This window comes from Schistocerca americana, chromosome 7 (assembly GCF_021461395.2).
Source record: "Schistocerca americana isolate TAMUIC-IGC-003095 chromosome 7, iqSchAmer2.1, whole genome shotgun sequence".
Lineage (NCBI taxonomy): Eukaryota > Metazoa > Arthropoda > Insecta > Orthoptera > Acrididae > Schistocerca > Schistocerca americana.
In genome coordinates, this window is record NC_060125.1 from 600,873,516 (window position 1) to 600,889,738 (window position 16,223).

A 16,223-nucleotide genomic window follows, 5' to 3' on the forward strand; every position below is an offset into this window, starting at 1 on the left:
GCCTAACGGTGTGCGGGACCGTAGCCCAGCTTCATGGAGACGGTTGCGAATGGTCCTCGCCGATACCCCAGGAGCAACAGTGTCCCTAATTTGCTGGGAAGTGGCGGTGCGGTCCCCTACAGCACTGCGTAGGATCCTACGGTCTTGGCGTGCATCCGTGCGTCGCTGCGGTCCAGTCCCAGGTCGACGGGCACGTGCACCTTCCACCGACCACTGGCGACAACATCGATGTACTGTGGAGACCTCACGCCCCACGTGTTGAGCAATTCGGCGGTACGTCCACCCGGCCTCCCGCATGCCCACTATACGCCCTCGCTCAAAGTCCGTCAACTGCACATACGGTTCACGTCCACGCTGTCGCGGCATGCTACCAGTGTTAAAGACTGCGATGGAGCTCCGTATGCCACGGCAAACTGGCTGACACTGACGGCGGCGGTGCACAAATGCTGCGCAGCTAGCGCCATTCGACGGCCAACACCGCGGTTCCTGGTGTGTCCGCTGTGCCGTGCGTGTGATCATTGCTTGTACAGCCCTCTCGCAGTGTCCGGAGCAAGTATGGTGGGTCTGACACACCGGTGTCAATGTGTTCTTTTTTCCATTTCCAGGAGTGTATATTTATTTATTCACCATCTACAATTATCATCAACATCGAAAAAAATTACTTGATTTTTTTTAATCAGTGCAACAGCAGTACAGTATTTGGAAAATAGCTGATTCTTGTATCCCTCACATTCAGCACGTATATCTCGAAATATTATCGACGCATTGCAATAGTCTGGTATTCCATCAATAAATTTGAGTTCAACATTTTCGACACCTATTCGAGGAATAGCACAAGACTTCGGCACTGCACATATACAGGTACTAAAACAAAGATCTATACTGTGAAGCGTCCGTTGCAAGGGCCAAGTGGAGGGCTGGATGGTGCGTCACTAAGCAGGACGGAGAGTGCAACATGGCCTTACTGGTGGAAAACGCGGTTTCACAAGTCTGCGACCAGTGAAACTGAGTCCCTTTATGCAGCAATGCATGTAAATAACGAGCAATTGTCGCAGTTGCAGATGAAAATTTATCGTAGTAGGCGACTTTGCTGAGAACAGCCTACAGTTCTTTGACAGACATAGTGTGTGGAAGCAACACAATACCAGAAACATGTTGATGCAAGGGTTTCAGACCCTCGTGAGAAAACGCACGATAAACGATAAAAGGTTGAAAAAAATGATGTTTTTCTAAATTACACTTCAACGCAGCCGCTTAGAGGACAGAAAAAAAAAAAACCGAGCGAGGTGGCGCAGTGGTTAGACACTGGACTCGCATTCGGGAGGACGACGGTTCAATCCCGCATCCGGCCATCCTGATTTAGGTTTTCCGTGATTTCCCTGAATCACTCCAGGCAAATGTCAGGATGGTTCCTTTGAAAGGGCACGGCCGATTTCCTTCCCCTTCCTTGCCTAATCCAATGAGACCGATGACCTCGGTGTCTGGTGTCTTTCCCCGAACAACCCCACCCAACCAACAGAAAAAAAGAGTATGGAGATTTTGTAAATGTTGCTCAGTGGAGGCACCAGAAACTACAATTTCATTCAAACAGTTTGCACAACCCAGCAGAGATGCTGTAAGCTGTTCCAAAAATCGTTAAAAAATAGCAAGAGCACTGGCGCCTCGAAAAGGCAACTGCGAGTACTGTTACGAGGTCTGTTCAAAAAATTCCAGAACTTTATCCACAAAATTATTCTACTCTTATCTTTTACTTATTATGCATGACCTACTTCGGAATACTCTCCTCCACAATTGGTACACCACTTTCAACATCATTTCCATAGACAGAAGCAATCTTGGTACGTCTCTTACTGGATCGCGCAAAGCGTTGTTCTGCGAATTTTATCTCGTCTATCGTTGCAAATCTTTGTCCTTTCAATGCAGTTTTCAACTTTCGAAATAAAAAAAAATCCACGAGGGCCAGGTCTGGAGTGTATGGAGGATTAGGAAGCACAGTGATTTAGTTTTTTGTGCAATAGTCACGAACCAGCAGCGATGAATATGTGGGTGCATTATCGTGATGGATATTTGGATGTCATTATCGTGATGGATATTTGGATGTCAACACTGCAAAGAATGACGATCCATTACTTTCAATCAAGAATGTTGGCACTAGCAGAGATAATCTCGTAGCCGACGTCAAATGATGGACTGTGGTGCCCTCTACCCTGCCCATATCTTCGGCGCTCCGTCGAGTTCTGGTTGCAGTTTGACATTTTATATCCGAAGGTGTCTCCCACAGTTGGAGAGGAAACGGAAGTAGAAAGTTTGATACACTACTGGCCATTAAAATTGCTACACCAAGAAGAAATGCAGATGATAAATGGGTATTCATTGGACAAATATATTATACTAGAACTGACATGTGATTACATTTTCACGCTATTTGGGTGCATAGATCCTGAGAAATCAGTTCCCAGAACAACCACCTCTGGCTGTAATAACAGCCGTGATATGCCTGGGCATTGAGTCAATCAGAGCTTGGATGGCGTGATTTAGTTTTTTGTGCAATAGTCACGAACCAGCAGCGATGAATATGTGGGAGCCTATGCGGCTTCAACACGATACCACAGTTCATCAAGAGTAGTGACTGGCATATTGTGACGAGCCAGTTGCTGGGCCACCATTGACCACACGTTCTCAATTGGTGAGAGATCTGGAGAATGTACTGGCTAGGGCAGCAGTCGAACATTTTCTGTATCCAGAAAGGCACGTACAGGACCTGAAACATGCGGTCGTGCATTATTCTGCTGAAATGTAGCGTTTCGAGGGATCGAATGAAGGGTAGAGCCACTTGTCGTAACACATCTGAAATGTAACGTCCACTGTTCAAAGTGCCGTCAATGCGAACAAGAGGTGACCGAGACGTGTAACCAATGGCACCCCATACCATCACGCCGGGTGATACGCCAGTATGGCGATGACGAATACACGCTTTCAATGCGCGTTCAACGCGATGTCGCCAAACCCGGATGCGACCATCATGATGCTGTAAACAGAACCTGGAGTCATGCGAAAAAATGACGTTTTGCCATTCGTGCACCCAGGTTCGTCGTTGAGTACAACATCGCAGGCGCTCCTGTCTGTGATGCAGCGTCAAGGGCAACCGCAGCCGTGGTCTCCTAAATTATAGTCCATGCTGCTGCAAACGTCGTCGAACTGTTCGCGCAGATCGTTGTTGTCTTGCAAAGTTCCCCAGCTGTTGACTCACGGATCGAGACGTGGCTGCACGACCCGTTACAGCCATGCGGATAAGATGCCTGTCGTCTCGACTGCTAGTGATACAAAGCCGTTGGGATCCAGCATGGCGTTCCGTATTACCCTCCTGAACCCACCGAGTCCATACTCTGCTAACAGTCATTGGGTCTCGACCAACGCGAGCAGCAATGTCGCGATACGATAAAACGCTGTCGCGATAGGCTACAATCCGACCTTTATCAAAGTCGGAATCGTGATGGTACGCATTTCTCCTCCTTACAGGAGGCATCACAACAACGTTTCATCAGGCAGCGCCGGTCAACTGCTGTTTGTGTATGAGAAATCGGTTGGAAACTTTCCTGATGTCAGCACGTTGTAGGTGTCGCCACTGGCGCCAACCTTGTGTAAATGCTCTGAAAAATAATCATTTGCATACCACAGCATCTTCTTTCTGTTCGTTAAATTTCGCGTCTGTAGCACGTCATCTTCGTGGGGTGTAGCTGTTTTAATGGCCAGTAGTGTATATGGACCACGGCCTAATAGCCCAGAAGTTTTAAGTGCTTTCAGTGCCAGCCACGGAAGCTTATATTGTACGAACGAAACTACAACATTTTACTCGAGTCACAGAGTGGTAGGGTGCAGTGTGGTTACTCACCTCTCGGCGCCGTGCGGCGACCGCACGAGGCGGACGGCGAAGAGCACCTGCACGGCGCAGACGAGCAGGCAGCACAGGTTGAGCGACAGCGCGAGCGCACACAGCGCCAGCGTGGCGTCGTGCACCAGCACGTACTCGTCCGAGGGGGGCTCCCCCGCGGGCAGGGGCGCCAACCGCAGCAGGAAAATGAGCGACAGCAGCGCCAGCAGCAGGCTGGCCAGGCACAGCAGGCCCAGCGACCCCAGCGCCTCTCGCGGCGGGCCCAGCTGCCCGTGGTAGTAGCTGCGCCACGAGAACCGGCTGCCTCCTGCCACAAGACAACAGCACATGCCCATCTCAGGAACAGCCACAGAAGTCGAGTCGTGAGTCACGGTTGGTCGGGAGAACGCCTCGAGTGGGTCCATCCGCCATGTTGTAAAGGTTTCCTTCATTCGAGCTCATTGTCATCTTCCAACTGAGATCAACACTTGCTGCACGTGTGGAGGTCCCCTCCCATCACTCTCCACTTGAGTTTAATTCATAGCCCATGGTCCACTGAGTACTTTGAATTACTGCTCCTCTGTGGCACACTGACATAAATGTATGACAAGCACTCTCCAGATGAAGTCTCATCTAACAACCTCTTGTGAAATAAGGAAAATTATTAAATCTTTGAAAAATAAATGTTCTGTTGGAACAGATGACATCTCTAACAAGTTGTTAAAACAATGTGGAGCAATTACAGCTGATGTTTTGAGTCCATATGTAATGCATCACTGACTCAGGGTATTTTTGCAGACAGGTTAAAATATGCCATTGTCAGGCCTCTCTACAAAAAGGGGGAAACCACAGATGTCAATAATTACTGGCCAGTATCCTTGCTTACAGCATTTTCAAAAATCTTTGAGAAAGTAATGTACTCAAGAGTTGTTAGCCATCTCAACAGTAATGGGATACTTAGTAAATCACAGTTCGGATCATAAATGCTGTTCCACTGAGACAGCAATATACAATTTCACTGTCCACATAATAGAGTCTTTAAATAGTAAAATGTCACCAGTAGGAATATTCTGTGACTTATCCAAAGCATTTTATTGTGTGAACCATGACATTATGTTAGAGAAATTACAATTCTATGGTATAAATGGAACAGCATATGAGTGGATTAACTCATATCTACAGAATAGGAAGCAAAAAGTCTGTTTATATGCTTCAGGTGATTCAAAGGAGTTTGCCACTTCATCTAACTGGGGAGAAATTACATTAGGTGTTCCACAAGGTTCCATCATGGGTCCCCTCCTGTTCTTGATATACGTTTATGACCTCCCTTCTTATGTGAATCAAGATGCTGAACTGACACTGTTTGCTGATGATACAACCATAATTATTAATCTAGTAAAAGAAAGTGTGATAAAAATGATACAACTAAGGTCTTTGGAAAAGTTATTAATTGGTTTTCTGCGAATGGGCTTGCTCTGAACTTTGAAAAAACACAGTACATCCAATTATCTGCTGCAAAAAGTTTAATTCCTTCAGTAAACATAACACATCAAAAGAAGTCAGTAGCCCGGGTAGAACATACTAAGTTTTTGGGTGTACATATAGATGAGAATCTCAATTGGAAAATTCATATTTTGGATCTCCTAAAGCGACTAAGTTCAGCAAATTTTGCAATCAGAATAATTGCCAGTTTTGAGGATGTAGAAATTACTAAGCTAACATACTTTGCATACTTCCACTCTCTGATGTTATACGGAATAATATTCTGGGGCAACTCAACACTTAGGCAAAAGGTATTGACCGCTCAAAGGAAAGTAGTTAGAATAATGTGTGGGGTTCATAGTCACAAATCTTGTAGGCATCTGTTTAAAAGGTTAGGAATTCTTACAACTGCTTTACAGTACAGTTACTCAGTAATGAAATTTTTTCTCAAGAACATGGACCAGTTTAAAATCATCAGTGACATTCATGAATACAATACAAGAAAAAAGAAAGACCTACACTATCCTTTACTTAACCTATCTTTGGCACAGAAAGGGGTAAAATATGCTGCTATAAAACTTTCTGATAAATTACCAGATGAAATAAAATGTCTGACAGACAGCAGTAATAGTTTCAAAAATAAATTGAAATCATACCTCCTTGACAACTCCTTCTATACCATAGATGAATTCTTGAATATGAGTAAATAAATCTGGAGATATAATATATGCATTTTGGGCCATTTAAGGGAATGGGATAGATAATAGAAATATTTAGGTATAACACTATAATGTAAAGAAAAATTAAAGAACTTGTTTCCTGTGCGCATTTCTTGTACATTTGACACGTTCCACATCATAACGATTTTCCATGCTATTGATCAATGGAACACAAAACTAACTAAACTAAACTAAACTAACATTACTCGTCGATTCCTCAGCAGGAATAACGTCCGCGTTAAACACAATAAGCCCACTAGACAAAATGCAGTCAGCCATTAGAACAGGTCGTTTTGGAACGCTATACTTCGTGTGCAGCTGGTATCAGACGGTCATGTGACCCTCTAGCATGAACTCGGGCAGTAAAGTGGCCCCTATCTGCCAGACATTTGACGGGACCAGCACAATCACATGGAACGACTTGGAGACTTGACAGACTGGCAGAAAGCAATGGATTTTGATCTGCCTGTGACCACACCATGGATGAAATTGCCAGATTTGATGCTGATTCAGACAGGATTGTTGGGCGTGTCAAAAAATGGTTCAAATGGCTCTGAGCACTATGGGACTCAACATCTGTGGTCATCAGTCCCCTAGAACTTAGAACTACTTAAACCTAACTAACCTAAGGACATCACACACCCATGCCCGAGGCAGCATTCGAACCTGCGACCGTAACAGTCGCACGGTTCCGGACTGAGCGCCTAGAACCGCGAGACCACCGCGGCCGGCCTTGGGCGTGTCTGTTAGGAATAGTGTACGACTCGCATACATGTAACACAGTATAACTAAAGTGGTTGTAAAAAGATCCTAACCGACAGCAACCTGACAATCAGTTTCAAACGCAACACGAATTGCTGCTGTCGGTCAATGCACACCCATTTAGCTTGTTTCAGAGTGAACATTATGGTAGGAACTGCGTGCAATAGACATTTGGAATCATGTACTACAGAAATTATAGTTGCTTGTGGCAGCTCATTAAACTGCATGACTCCGATGAGCCAAATAGCACAGAAACTGGATAGTAGCTGACCTAAAGTCTATAGTGTGATGCACCGAGTTGTGATTTTGCTTCTCGATGTAAGTCTTCGAGTTCTATAGGCTCGCTCCTACCTCGAGTTTAACACGCAAATCACACAGAAATCTGTCACTGTGCGGTTGCCTAATAAGATCAATTTCTGCGTGAGGCCTTTGAATGACACCAACTTTTGCCTTCTTGACTGACTTTGAAGTTAACGGCCTCGCACGCACTTCCCTTTACAAGGTAGCTACTCTATGAAATCGTAAAAGCAGGCAATGAGAAAAAGTGTCGTCAGATGTGTGCCATGCTCTCCTCCTACAATTTGTTGCTCACACCTTGGTTGCTACAAATACAAGGCTATTACAAATGATTGAAGCGATTTCATAAATTCACTGTAGCTCCATTCATTGACATATGGTCACGACACACTACAGGTACGTAGAAAAACTCATAAAGTTTTGTTTGGCTGAAGCCACACTTCAGGTTTCTGCCGCCAGAGCGCTCGAGAGCGCAGTGAGACAAAATGGCGACAGGAGCCGAGAAAGCGTATGTCGCGCTTGAAATGCACTCACATCAGTCAGTCATAACAGTGCAACGACACTTCAGGATGAAGTTCAACAAAGATCCACCAACTACTAACTCCATTCGGCGATGGTGTGGTATGCCACCCGATGACAAAGTCAAACGCTTTGAATTTTCGCCGCGGTTGCAACAGCTCATGGAAGAGGATGCGTTCAGTGCGAAACTTGTTTTCAGTGATGAAGCAACATTTTTCCTTAATGGTGAAGTGAACAGACACAATGTGCGAATCTGGGCGGTAGAGAATCCTCACGCATTCGTGCAGCAAATTCGCAATTCACCAAAAGTTAACGTGTTTTGTGCAATCTCACGGTTTAAAGTTTACGGCCCCTTTTTCTTCTGCGAAAAAAACGTTACAGGACACGTGTATCTGGACATGCTGGAAAATTGGCTCATGCCACAACTGGAGACCGACAGCGCCGACTTCATCTTTCAACAGGATGGTGCTCCACCGCACTTCCATCATGATGTTCGGCATTTCTTAAACAGGAGATTGGAAAACCGATGGATCGGTCGTGGTGGAGATCATGATCAGCAATTCATGTCATGGCCTCCACGCTCTCCCGACTTAACTCAATGCGATTTCTTTCTGTGGGGTTATGTGAAAGATTCAGTGTTTAAACCTCCTCTGCCAAGAAACATGCCAGATCTGCGAGCTCGCATCAACGATGCTTTCGAATTGATTGATGGGGACATGGTGCGCCGAGTGTGGGAGGAACTTGATTATCGGCTTGATGTCTGCCGAATCACTAAAGGGGCACATATCGAACATTTGGGAATGCCTAAAAAAACTTTTTGAGTTTCTGTATGTGTGTGCAAAGCATTGTGAAAATATCTCAAATAATAAAGTTATTGCAGAGCTGTGAAATCGCTTCAATCATTTGTAATAACCCTGTATAGCTTTAAATACGTAACTTTGACTCATTATTGCATGTCCAGCTGAGTGGTAATTGCTATCACAATGTAGCGCATGGCCCGTATTTGGTCAGAAATGCGCGACGTAGGAAATAGATTACACCAGATAAACCGTAGGTTAGCACAGATGTTATGCCTTACAAACCACTACACAACCACTGCACATTGCAAGGCGAATCGGCCAGGTGAAGCGTGGAATTTGTTGACACAACAGGACCTAATCGAAGACGGTGGAAGCCTTTCCACACCAGAAAACGTGGAAGTGTCTAGTATACATGCCGCAAGGCACAGAAAATCCGAAGCGAATGCAGCCAGTGGCAGTATAAATACATAGCCACTTTTGTACTGAAAACATCTTGTGTTAGTATCGCAGCAATACCACCACCATTGGACTGTGATGGTTGGGGAATCATCCGGAGTGCTGAACGGAGTCCTCAGTTTGACCTTGCGACAGGGCAGCCCACCCTGAGACACAAAACGCAACGTCGTTGCCGCGGGGGTATCCGAGGAATATAGCGCGCCACCCAGAGCGCTGGAAACGTCAACCCTGCCTCGGCCACTGGTGCCTTATCTGTCGAGTCCGGGGACGTCGCCGACAGCAGCTCCCTGATCAGCCACACCGCACTCTGACAGCATTGCGGGACATCACGCACATACACACATGGGAGGCAGCTGGATGCTTCAACAATACTGCCGCTGCTTGTAATTAATCACAGCGGAGAGCCATAACAAAAGAATTTGAAAAGCAAAGAACTAGTCTCCTGCCACTGGTGCCAGTATACTGACGTCACCTTCTTCATCTGAACCTTCAGGTTGTGATGCAGTGAGTCATTTAATTGCTGTCCAGTGTTTAGTCATGGAAAAGAAGCTTGACTACTGCACTTCTTGTTACAAGAAAGAGACAGTACATTTGTACTGGACCCTACACAACATACTTGCGTCTACGACTGCATGCAGGCTAGCTATTAGATCGTGTACATCCGTTGGTGGAGTACTATAAACTTGCTCCTTGCAGTGACACCAGTCACTAGTGGGTTAAGGCCCAGGAACGTGTAGATCAGAATATTGGACCAACATGACAAATCCATTTCTCTGGATACATACATACACACATTCATTCATGCTGAAACCTTAGCTGGCACCGAACACCAAGTGAAACGTTTTCTAATGCGTCAGGCAAAGTACGAGGCGCATTCAAGTTCTAAGGCTTCCGATTTTTTTTCTCCGGACTGGAAAGAGATAGAAACATGTGCATTGTTTTAAAATGAGGCCGCGTTCATTGTCAATACGTCCCAGAGATGGCAGCACCGTATGGCAGATGGAATTTTACCGCCAGCGGCGAGAATGAGAACTATTTTAAATACTTAAAATGGCGACGTTTTCCTTACTTGGACAGCGTGCAATCATTCGTTTTCTGAATTTGCGTGGTGTGACCCCAATTGAAATTCATCGATAGTTGAAGGAGACATGTGGTGATGGAGTTATGGATGTGTCGAAAGTGCGTTCGTGGGTGCGACAGTTTAATGAAGGCAGAACATCGTGTGACAACAAACCGAAGCAACCTCGGGCTCGCACAAGCCGGTCTGACGACATGATCCAGAAAGTGGAGAAAATTGTTTTGGGGGATCGCCGAATGACTGTTGAACAGATCGCCTCCAGAGTTGGCATTTCTGTGGGTTCTGTGCACACAATCCTGCATGACGACCTGAAAACGCGAAAAGTGTCATCCAGGTGGGTGCCACGAATGCTGACGGACGACTACATGGCTGCCCGTGTGGCATTTTGCCAAGCAACGACAGCATGAATGGGACTTTCTTTTCGTCGGTTGTGACAATGGATGAGACATGGATGCCATTTTTCAATCCAGAAACAAAGCGCCAGTCAGCTCAATGGAAGCACACAGATTCACCGCCACCAAGAAAATTTCGGGTAACCGTCAGTGCTGAAAAAGTGATGGTGTCCATGTTCTGGGACAGCGAGGGCGTAATCCTTACCCATTGCGTTCCAAAGGCCACTACGGTAACAGGTGCATCCTACGAAAATGTTTTGAAGAACAAATTTCTTCCTGCACCGGAACAAAAACGTCCGGGAAGGGCTGCGCATGTTCTGTTTCACCAAGACAACGCACCCGCACATCGAGCTAACGTTACGCAACAGTTTCTTCGTGATAACAACTTTGAAGTGATTCCTCATGCTCCCTATTCACCTTACCTGGCTCCTAGTGACTTTTGGTTTTTTCAACAATGAAAGACACTCTCCGTGGCCGCACATTCACCAGCCGTGCTGCTATTGCCTCAGCGATTTTCCAGTGGTCAAAACAGACTCCTAAAGAAGCCTTCGCCGCTGCCATGGAATCATGGCGTCAGCGTTGTGAAAAATGTGTACGTCTGCAGGGCGATTACGTCGAGAAGTAACGCCAGTTTCATCGATTTCGGGTGAGTAGTTAATTAGAAAAAAAATCGGAGGCCTTAGAACTTGAATGCACCTCGTATTGGAAGAAATGTATGACACAGCCGCGCATTCAACTTGTCCGCCATTAGGTAAGGGCCCAAAAGCTCTCCTCCCACGGTCCAGCCCATAGTTTTCTACCAAAGTGTGCCGGAAAGTCGCTTTCACGGTTGACGTGCGTTGTGTTCCAACCAAGTATGGTTGTCGTAGAAGTTGAAAATACCTTCACAAGTGAAGGTAGATTCGTCAGTCCATATGACATTATTTATAAAATGTTCGTTGTTTTCCACTTGACGTGAAACTGCTCGTTAAACGCAGTCTTCTGGTCCCTACTGTTGACTTAACGTGTAATGATACTGATGCAGTTGTTCATCGTGCAACGCTTCAACAGCTAGTCTTTGAGACGTCTGAAACTGCCTTGCAATGTCGTGCGAACTTCACTGAGGTGACTGAAGAACGGTTTCAAGAATCGCGTCCTCTGTTTGTCGAGTTCATCCAGCCTTTGGACGACCCCTGTCAGTTACTTGTGGACTGGCAATACCGGTTTCGTGACGGCATTGCTTCAAGTGACGAAAAGCATTCCTATCGGGCTGGGGCCTATTAGGGTGCTGTGCAGCATATGTATGTGCTGCAGTGGCAGCTTGGTTATTGGTTGCACCCAACACCAAAAGCATATCGATGTGTTCATGGTGCTTCCATTGAGCTGACTGGCGCTTTGTTTCTGGATTGAAAAATGGCATCCACGTCTCATCCATTGTCACAACCGACGAAAAGAAAGTCCCATTCATGCTGTTGTTGCGCATCAACATTGCTTCGCAACATGCCACATGGGCAGCCGTGTGGCCGTCCATCAGCATTCGTGGCACCCACCTGGATGACACTTTTCGCATTTTCAGGTCGTCATGCAGGATTGTGTGCACAGAACCCACAGAAATTCCAATTCTGGAGGCGATCTGTTCAACAGTCATTCGGCGATCCCCCACAATAATTCTCTCCACTTTCTCGATCATGTCGTCAGACCGGCTTGTGCGAGCCCGAGGTTGTTTTCAGCTTGTTGTCACATGATGTTCTGCCTTCATTAAACTGTCGCACCCACAACCACACTTTCGACACATCCATAACTCCATCACCACGTGTCTCCTTCGACTGTCGATGAATTTCAATTGGTGTCACACCAAGCAAATTCAGAAAACCAATGATTGCACGCTGTTCAAGTAAGGAAAACGTCGCCATTTTAGGTATTTAAAACAGTTCTCATTCTCGCCGCTTGCGGTAAAATTCCATCTGCCGTACGGTGCTGCCATCTCTGGGATGTATTGACAATGAACGCGGCCTCATTTTAAAACAATGTGAATGTTTCTGTCTCTTTCCAGTCCGGAGAAAAAAAATCGGAGGCCTTAGAACTTGAATGCACCTCATATACACATCCTGTAAACTGACTTGTCCCACAACATTTCGATAAAAGAATCGTTCAAATTATCTATGGAACATGCAACTAACTGAGTAATGAGAACGGATGGCTAAAAAATAAAAAAGGAACCTGGCAAGGATCGAACCACAACTCCTTGCAGTATATGGGTTTGATGTCCCAGCGGTCTGCACAGTGAACTGCGATGACTGGCCCAGTGCTGTGAGGTGACACGCATTCCTCTGTACATTCTGACGCGCTGTGAGATGTGGCAGTGTTGCCAGCTCTTTGTTTCCATACATTTGTTATCAAAATACATAGTATCTGATTTTGCTACATAAACTTTTGTCTTTAATCTGGATGAGGTACTGCATGCAGGTGTGGCATTTTTTCTTCACCCAATATTTTATTGTGTGTATCTGTAATTGTTAATGTATCAAAATGAGTGTCAGAAAGGACAAGGCTTCTAGAAAAGCCAGAGGACGCAAGGTGTGTCAGAACTGAATAGAGTACGTTATTGGAAAAGCTAGCACAGTTGACGACAGGCAATACAGAACTACATGGTCTAGTGGAGACACAGACACCACAGCGAGGTATAAATTTGTTAGCAACAAGTTCAGTTGCACCCTTCTGAGGGAAATCAACAGAGGATGTGCAAGCATTTGTGGAAGATCATAAAAACTTGGCAGAGATGAAAGGAACTTTCGAGGGTAGCAAAGTTGAGATTAACAGGAGAAGCAAAAACTTGGCGGGGTATATGGACTCTCTCAAGAGACCCAGAAAGTTTGAAGGAATTTACGAATGGTTTAGTCCAGTCTTATACATAGCAGAATATTGCCAGACACTTTAGCGAACAAGTTCCCTTTAATTTACGTCTATGGTCACAAACTGTTTGATAACAGATTACTGGTTTTGGTCTTTAACGAACATCATCAGATCTATTTCATAAAAACAAAGTCCTAATGTGTTTATGAAACAGATCTGATGATGGTCATTAAAGACCGAAACTGGTAATCCATTATCAAACAGTTTGTGACCACAGACGTAGATTAAAGGAAACTTATTACACATACAGGTCACTGTTTTTTCGTGACGATGACGGAGCTTGTGAAACTTTAGCGAACAGTTGGGCACGGTAACGAAGAAGCACGCAGAATTGAAAGAAGAATTTGCAGACAGAGTAAGGAAGATCGATGGGTGTACATACTAGTTGGGATACAGTTCCATGGTGAATGAGGTGATATTACGAGAGGCTGAGCATATGGCGCATGACACATTTTTAAGAGGACACCTTTCAGAGGTGTCAGAAAGGGTACGGACAGGATGTCCGACTGATCTGCATGCAGCTGTCAAATTAGCAATAGAATGTAAAGAAACTGACATGTCGACTGGGTGCAGATTAGACGGATGGTGTCTTCAGCCAGTATAACGTGCTATAGGTGTGGACAAATGGAGCATGTGAGGAGGCAACGTCGCCAGTCTTGGAAATGTCAGAGTAGAGGCAGATATCACTGTAGTTCCAGAGGCAGGGGACCGGCAAAGCCACAGACGTTAAACGCCAAAGGGAACCTGAGGTCCACCTATGGACATTCCCAATAAGACTAGGTCTATAGAATTGTATGCAGAAGTGGACTGCGAAGTCAGAGGAATAGTAGGAAAGGAATTGCAGGAAATTGTCTGACACAGGGGAGCTTTTGTCGGTTGCCAGTATGGGGATCTGAGTAGTGGGGCAAAGACAGCACCACTCCACACTGCATTGTAATAAAATTTGTTCAAAATGGTGGATCCAAGATGGCGGCGGTAGATATGGCAATGTCACGATGACGCCATGGTGGGAAGTTAAAATTTTAGCGGGAAAATAGGTCACTCGAGCTACCTCCACTAACCTAAGAAAATAGTAGGAAAATTTTGGCGGGAAAATAGGTCCTTTGGGCTATCCCCACTAACCGAAGTCATCCAACCAACACCTCTTCCCTCGAATTGGCGGAAAAAGGACTCAGCCTGTGTTGAGCTGCTGAATAGGATGGACATAAGTCTTTATTCTGCATACATTATTTATTTAAGCAATTTGAGTCATCATAGGTAGTAGCTCCAACCAATGTGTTCACGAGGTCTGGAGTCCAATATACCTAGTACTCAGTACTCCCAACACAGGTCACTCTTTTCCCTCCCATGATGTAATCCGAGATAACGGTCTGGGGAAAAATGGGGAAAAGAAGTCAATTTGTGTCCAGCTGCGGAAGAGAGGAAGGAGTGTACATTATTTATTTCCAGTGGGAAACTAGAACAATTTATTTAGGGTGGATTTCACGTAGTCTATTTATTGATTACGCTGATACAAAACTCTCGCCCTGACTTGCTTGGGATCACAATAAATAGCCCACAGACATGCAAACTGCTCGTAAATTACCAAAATAATGCAGTACACTCATGTATACACACGCAAACAACTGGTAAATTGTCAAAATAATGCATGTAAAATGCTCTCTAAAAACACACTCACTAACTGTAAAGCTGCGTGGGATAGTCGTGCAGTCTGAGACGTCCTTCACAGTTAGCGTGGCTCCCCCCGCCAGAGGTTCGAGTCCTCCCTCAGACATGGGTGCGTGTATTGCCTTTAGCGTAAATTAGATTAAGTAGTGTGTAAGCCTAGGCACCGATTTCCTCAGCAGTTTGGTACCATAGGAACTTACCACAAATTTCCATTTCCATTAACTGTAAACTGTCGAAATAATGTATTGCACAGCCTACAGACCTGCAAACTACTCGTAAATCACTGAAATAATGCAGTACGCTGATGTACAGACACTCAAACAACTCCTACATTGTCAAAATATTGCATTTAAAAGGTTCTGCAAACACACTCACTTATTGCAAACTGTCGAAACAATGCATAGCACAGCCTACAGACGTGTTCACAGAATAATGCAGAACACTGATACACAGACACATTCAATACACTAAAACTGTCAAAAAATAATGCATGTATAACGCTCTGCAAACACGCTCACGACACTTAAAACAGCCGAAAATAAAGCAGTGCACAAACACCCATTGGATGTAAGAATCCTTTCGAACCATCATTAAGACATTAGACTGCAACATATCAGCGAACTGTCCCCTACAGAGGCCCCAAAGCGCGCACGACGCGCCAGAATGCGTGGGCTTTCCTCAGATATGTTTCACTGCTGGTCGCAGAACAGCATCTCTGTTCTGAAGGCGGGGATTGTGGGTGGGGGGAAAGGAATTCTGGACCAAGAACAAGATGGACACACAGTGCAGCGGTTCTCTGACACGCAGGACGTTATCCATCAGTTAACATCAGCTAGTATTCGCATGTTGAGGCAGCGGTGATTCTTCTCTGGGACTAGGCGTTTCATTTACGTGGGGAGTTCTGTTGTGACGACATCTCCGAGCTACCTGGAGGCTTGCAGCAGAGGAGGCATCTGCAGGAATCGAGAAGAAATGGCAGTGATTCTGCTGTTATCAGGTATTTGCCATTTTTTCCAACAGTAATTCTGTGTATGTTGTTCACAATTTGAATAATTTTGGTGGTAGGTTAATTGTTCATCTTTGGAGAATCGACTTATTATCAGGTGGTGCACGAACCCTGCAGTTCTCTCTTTCTATGGTTGCATTTTATCGTATAGCGAGAGTGGCATTGTGACCTCTGTGAGTCTATGACTGTATGTGGAAGTACACTCCTGGAAATTGAAATAAGAACACCGTGAATTCATTGTCCCAGGAAGGGGAAACTTTATTGACACATTCCTGGGGTCA

The 16,223-nt window shown here is 45.3% G+C and overlaps 1 protein-coding gene across 1 annotated transcript in view; it reads right to left on the bottom strand.

The window, feature by feature from the left end:
- Positions 1 to 16,223, bottom strand: part of LOC124623141 — a 180,027-nt gene that overhangs the window by 148,255 nt on the left and 15,549 nt on the right. Inside the window, exon 4 of the mRNA XM_047148931.1 lies at positions 3,893 to 4,199. Coding sequence (XP_047004887.1) covers positions 3,893 to 4,199 — 307 coding nt within the window. The remainder of the gene's footprint in view (positions 1 to 3,892; positions 4,200 to 16,223) is intronic.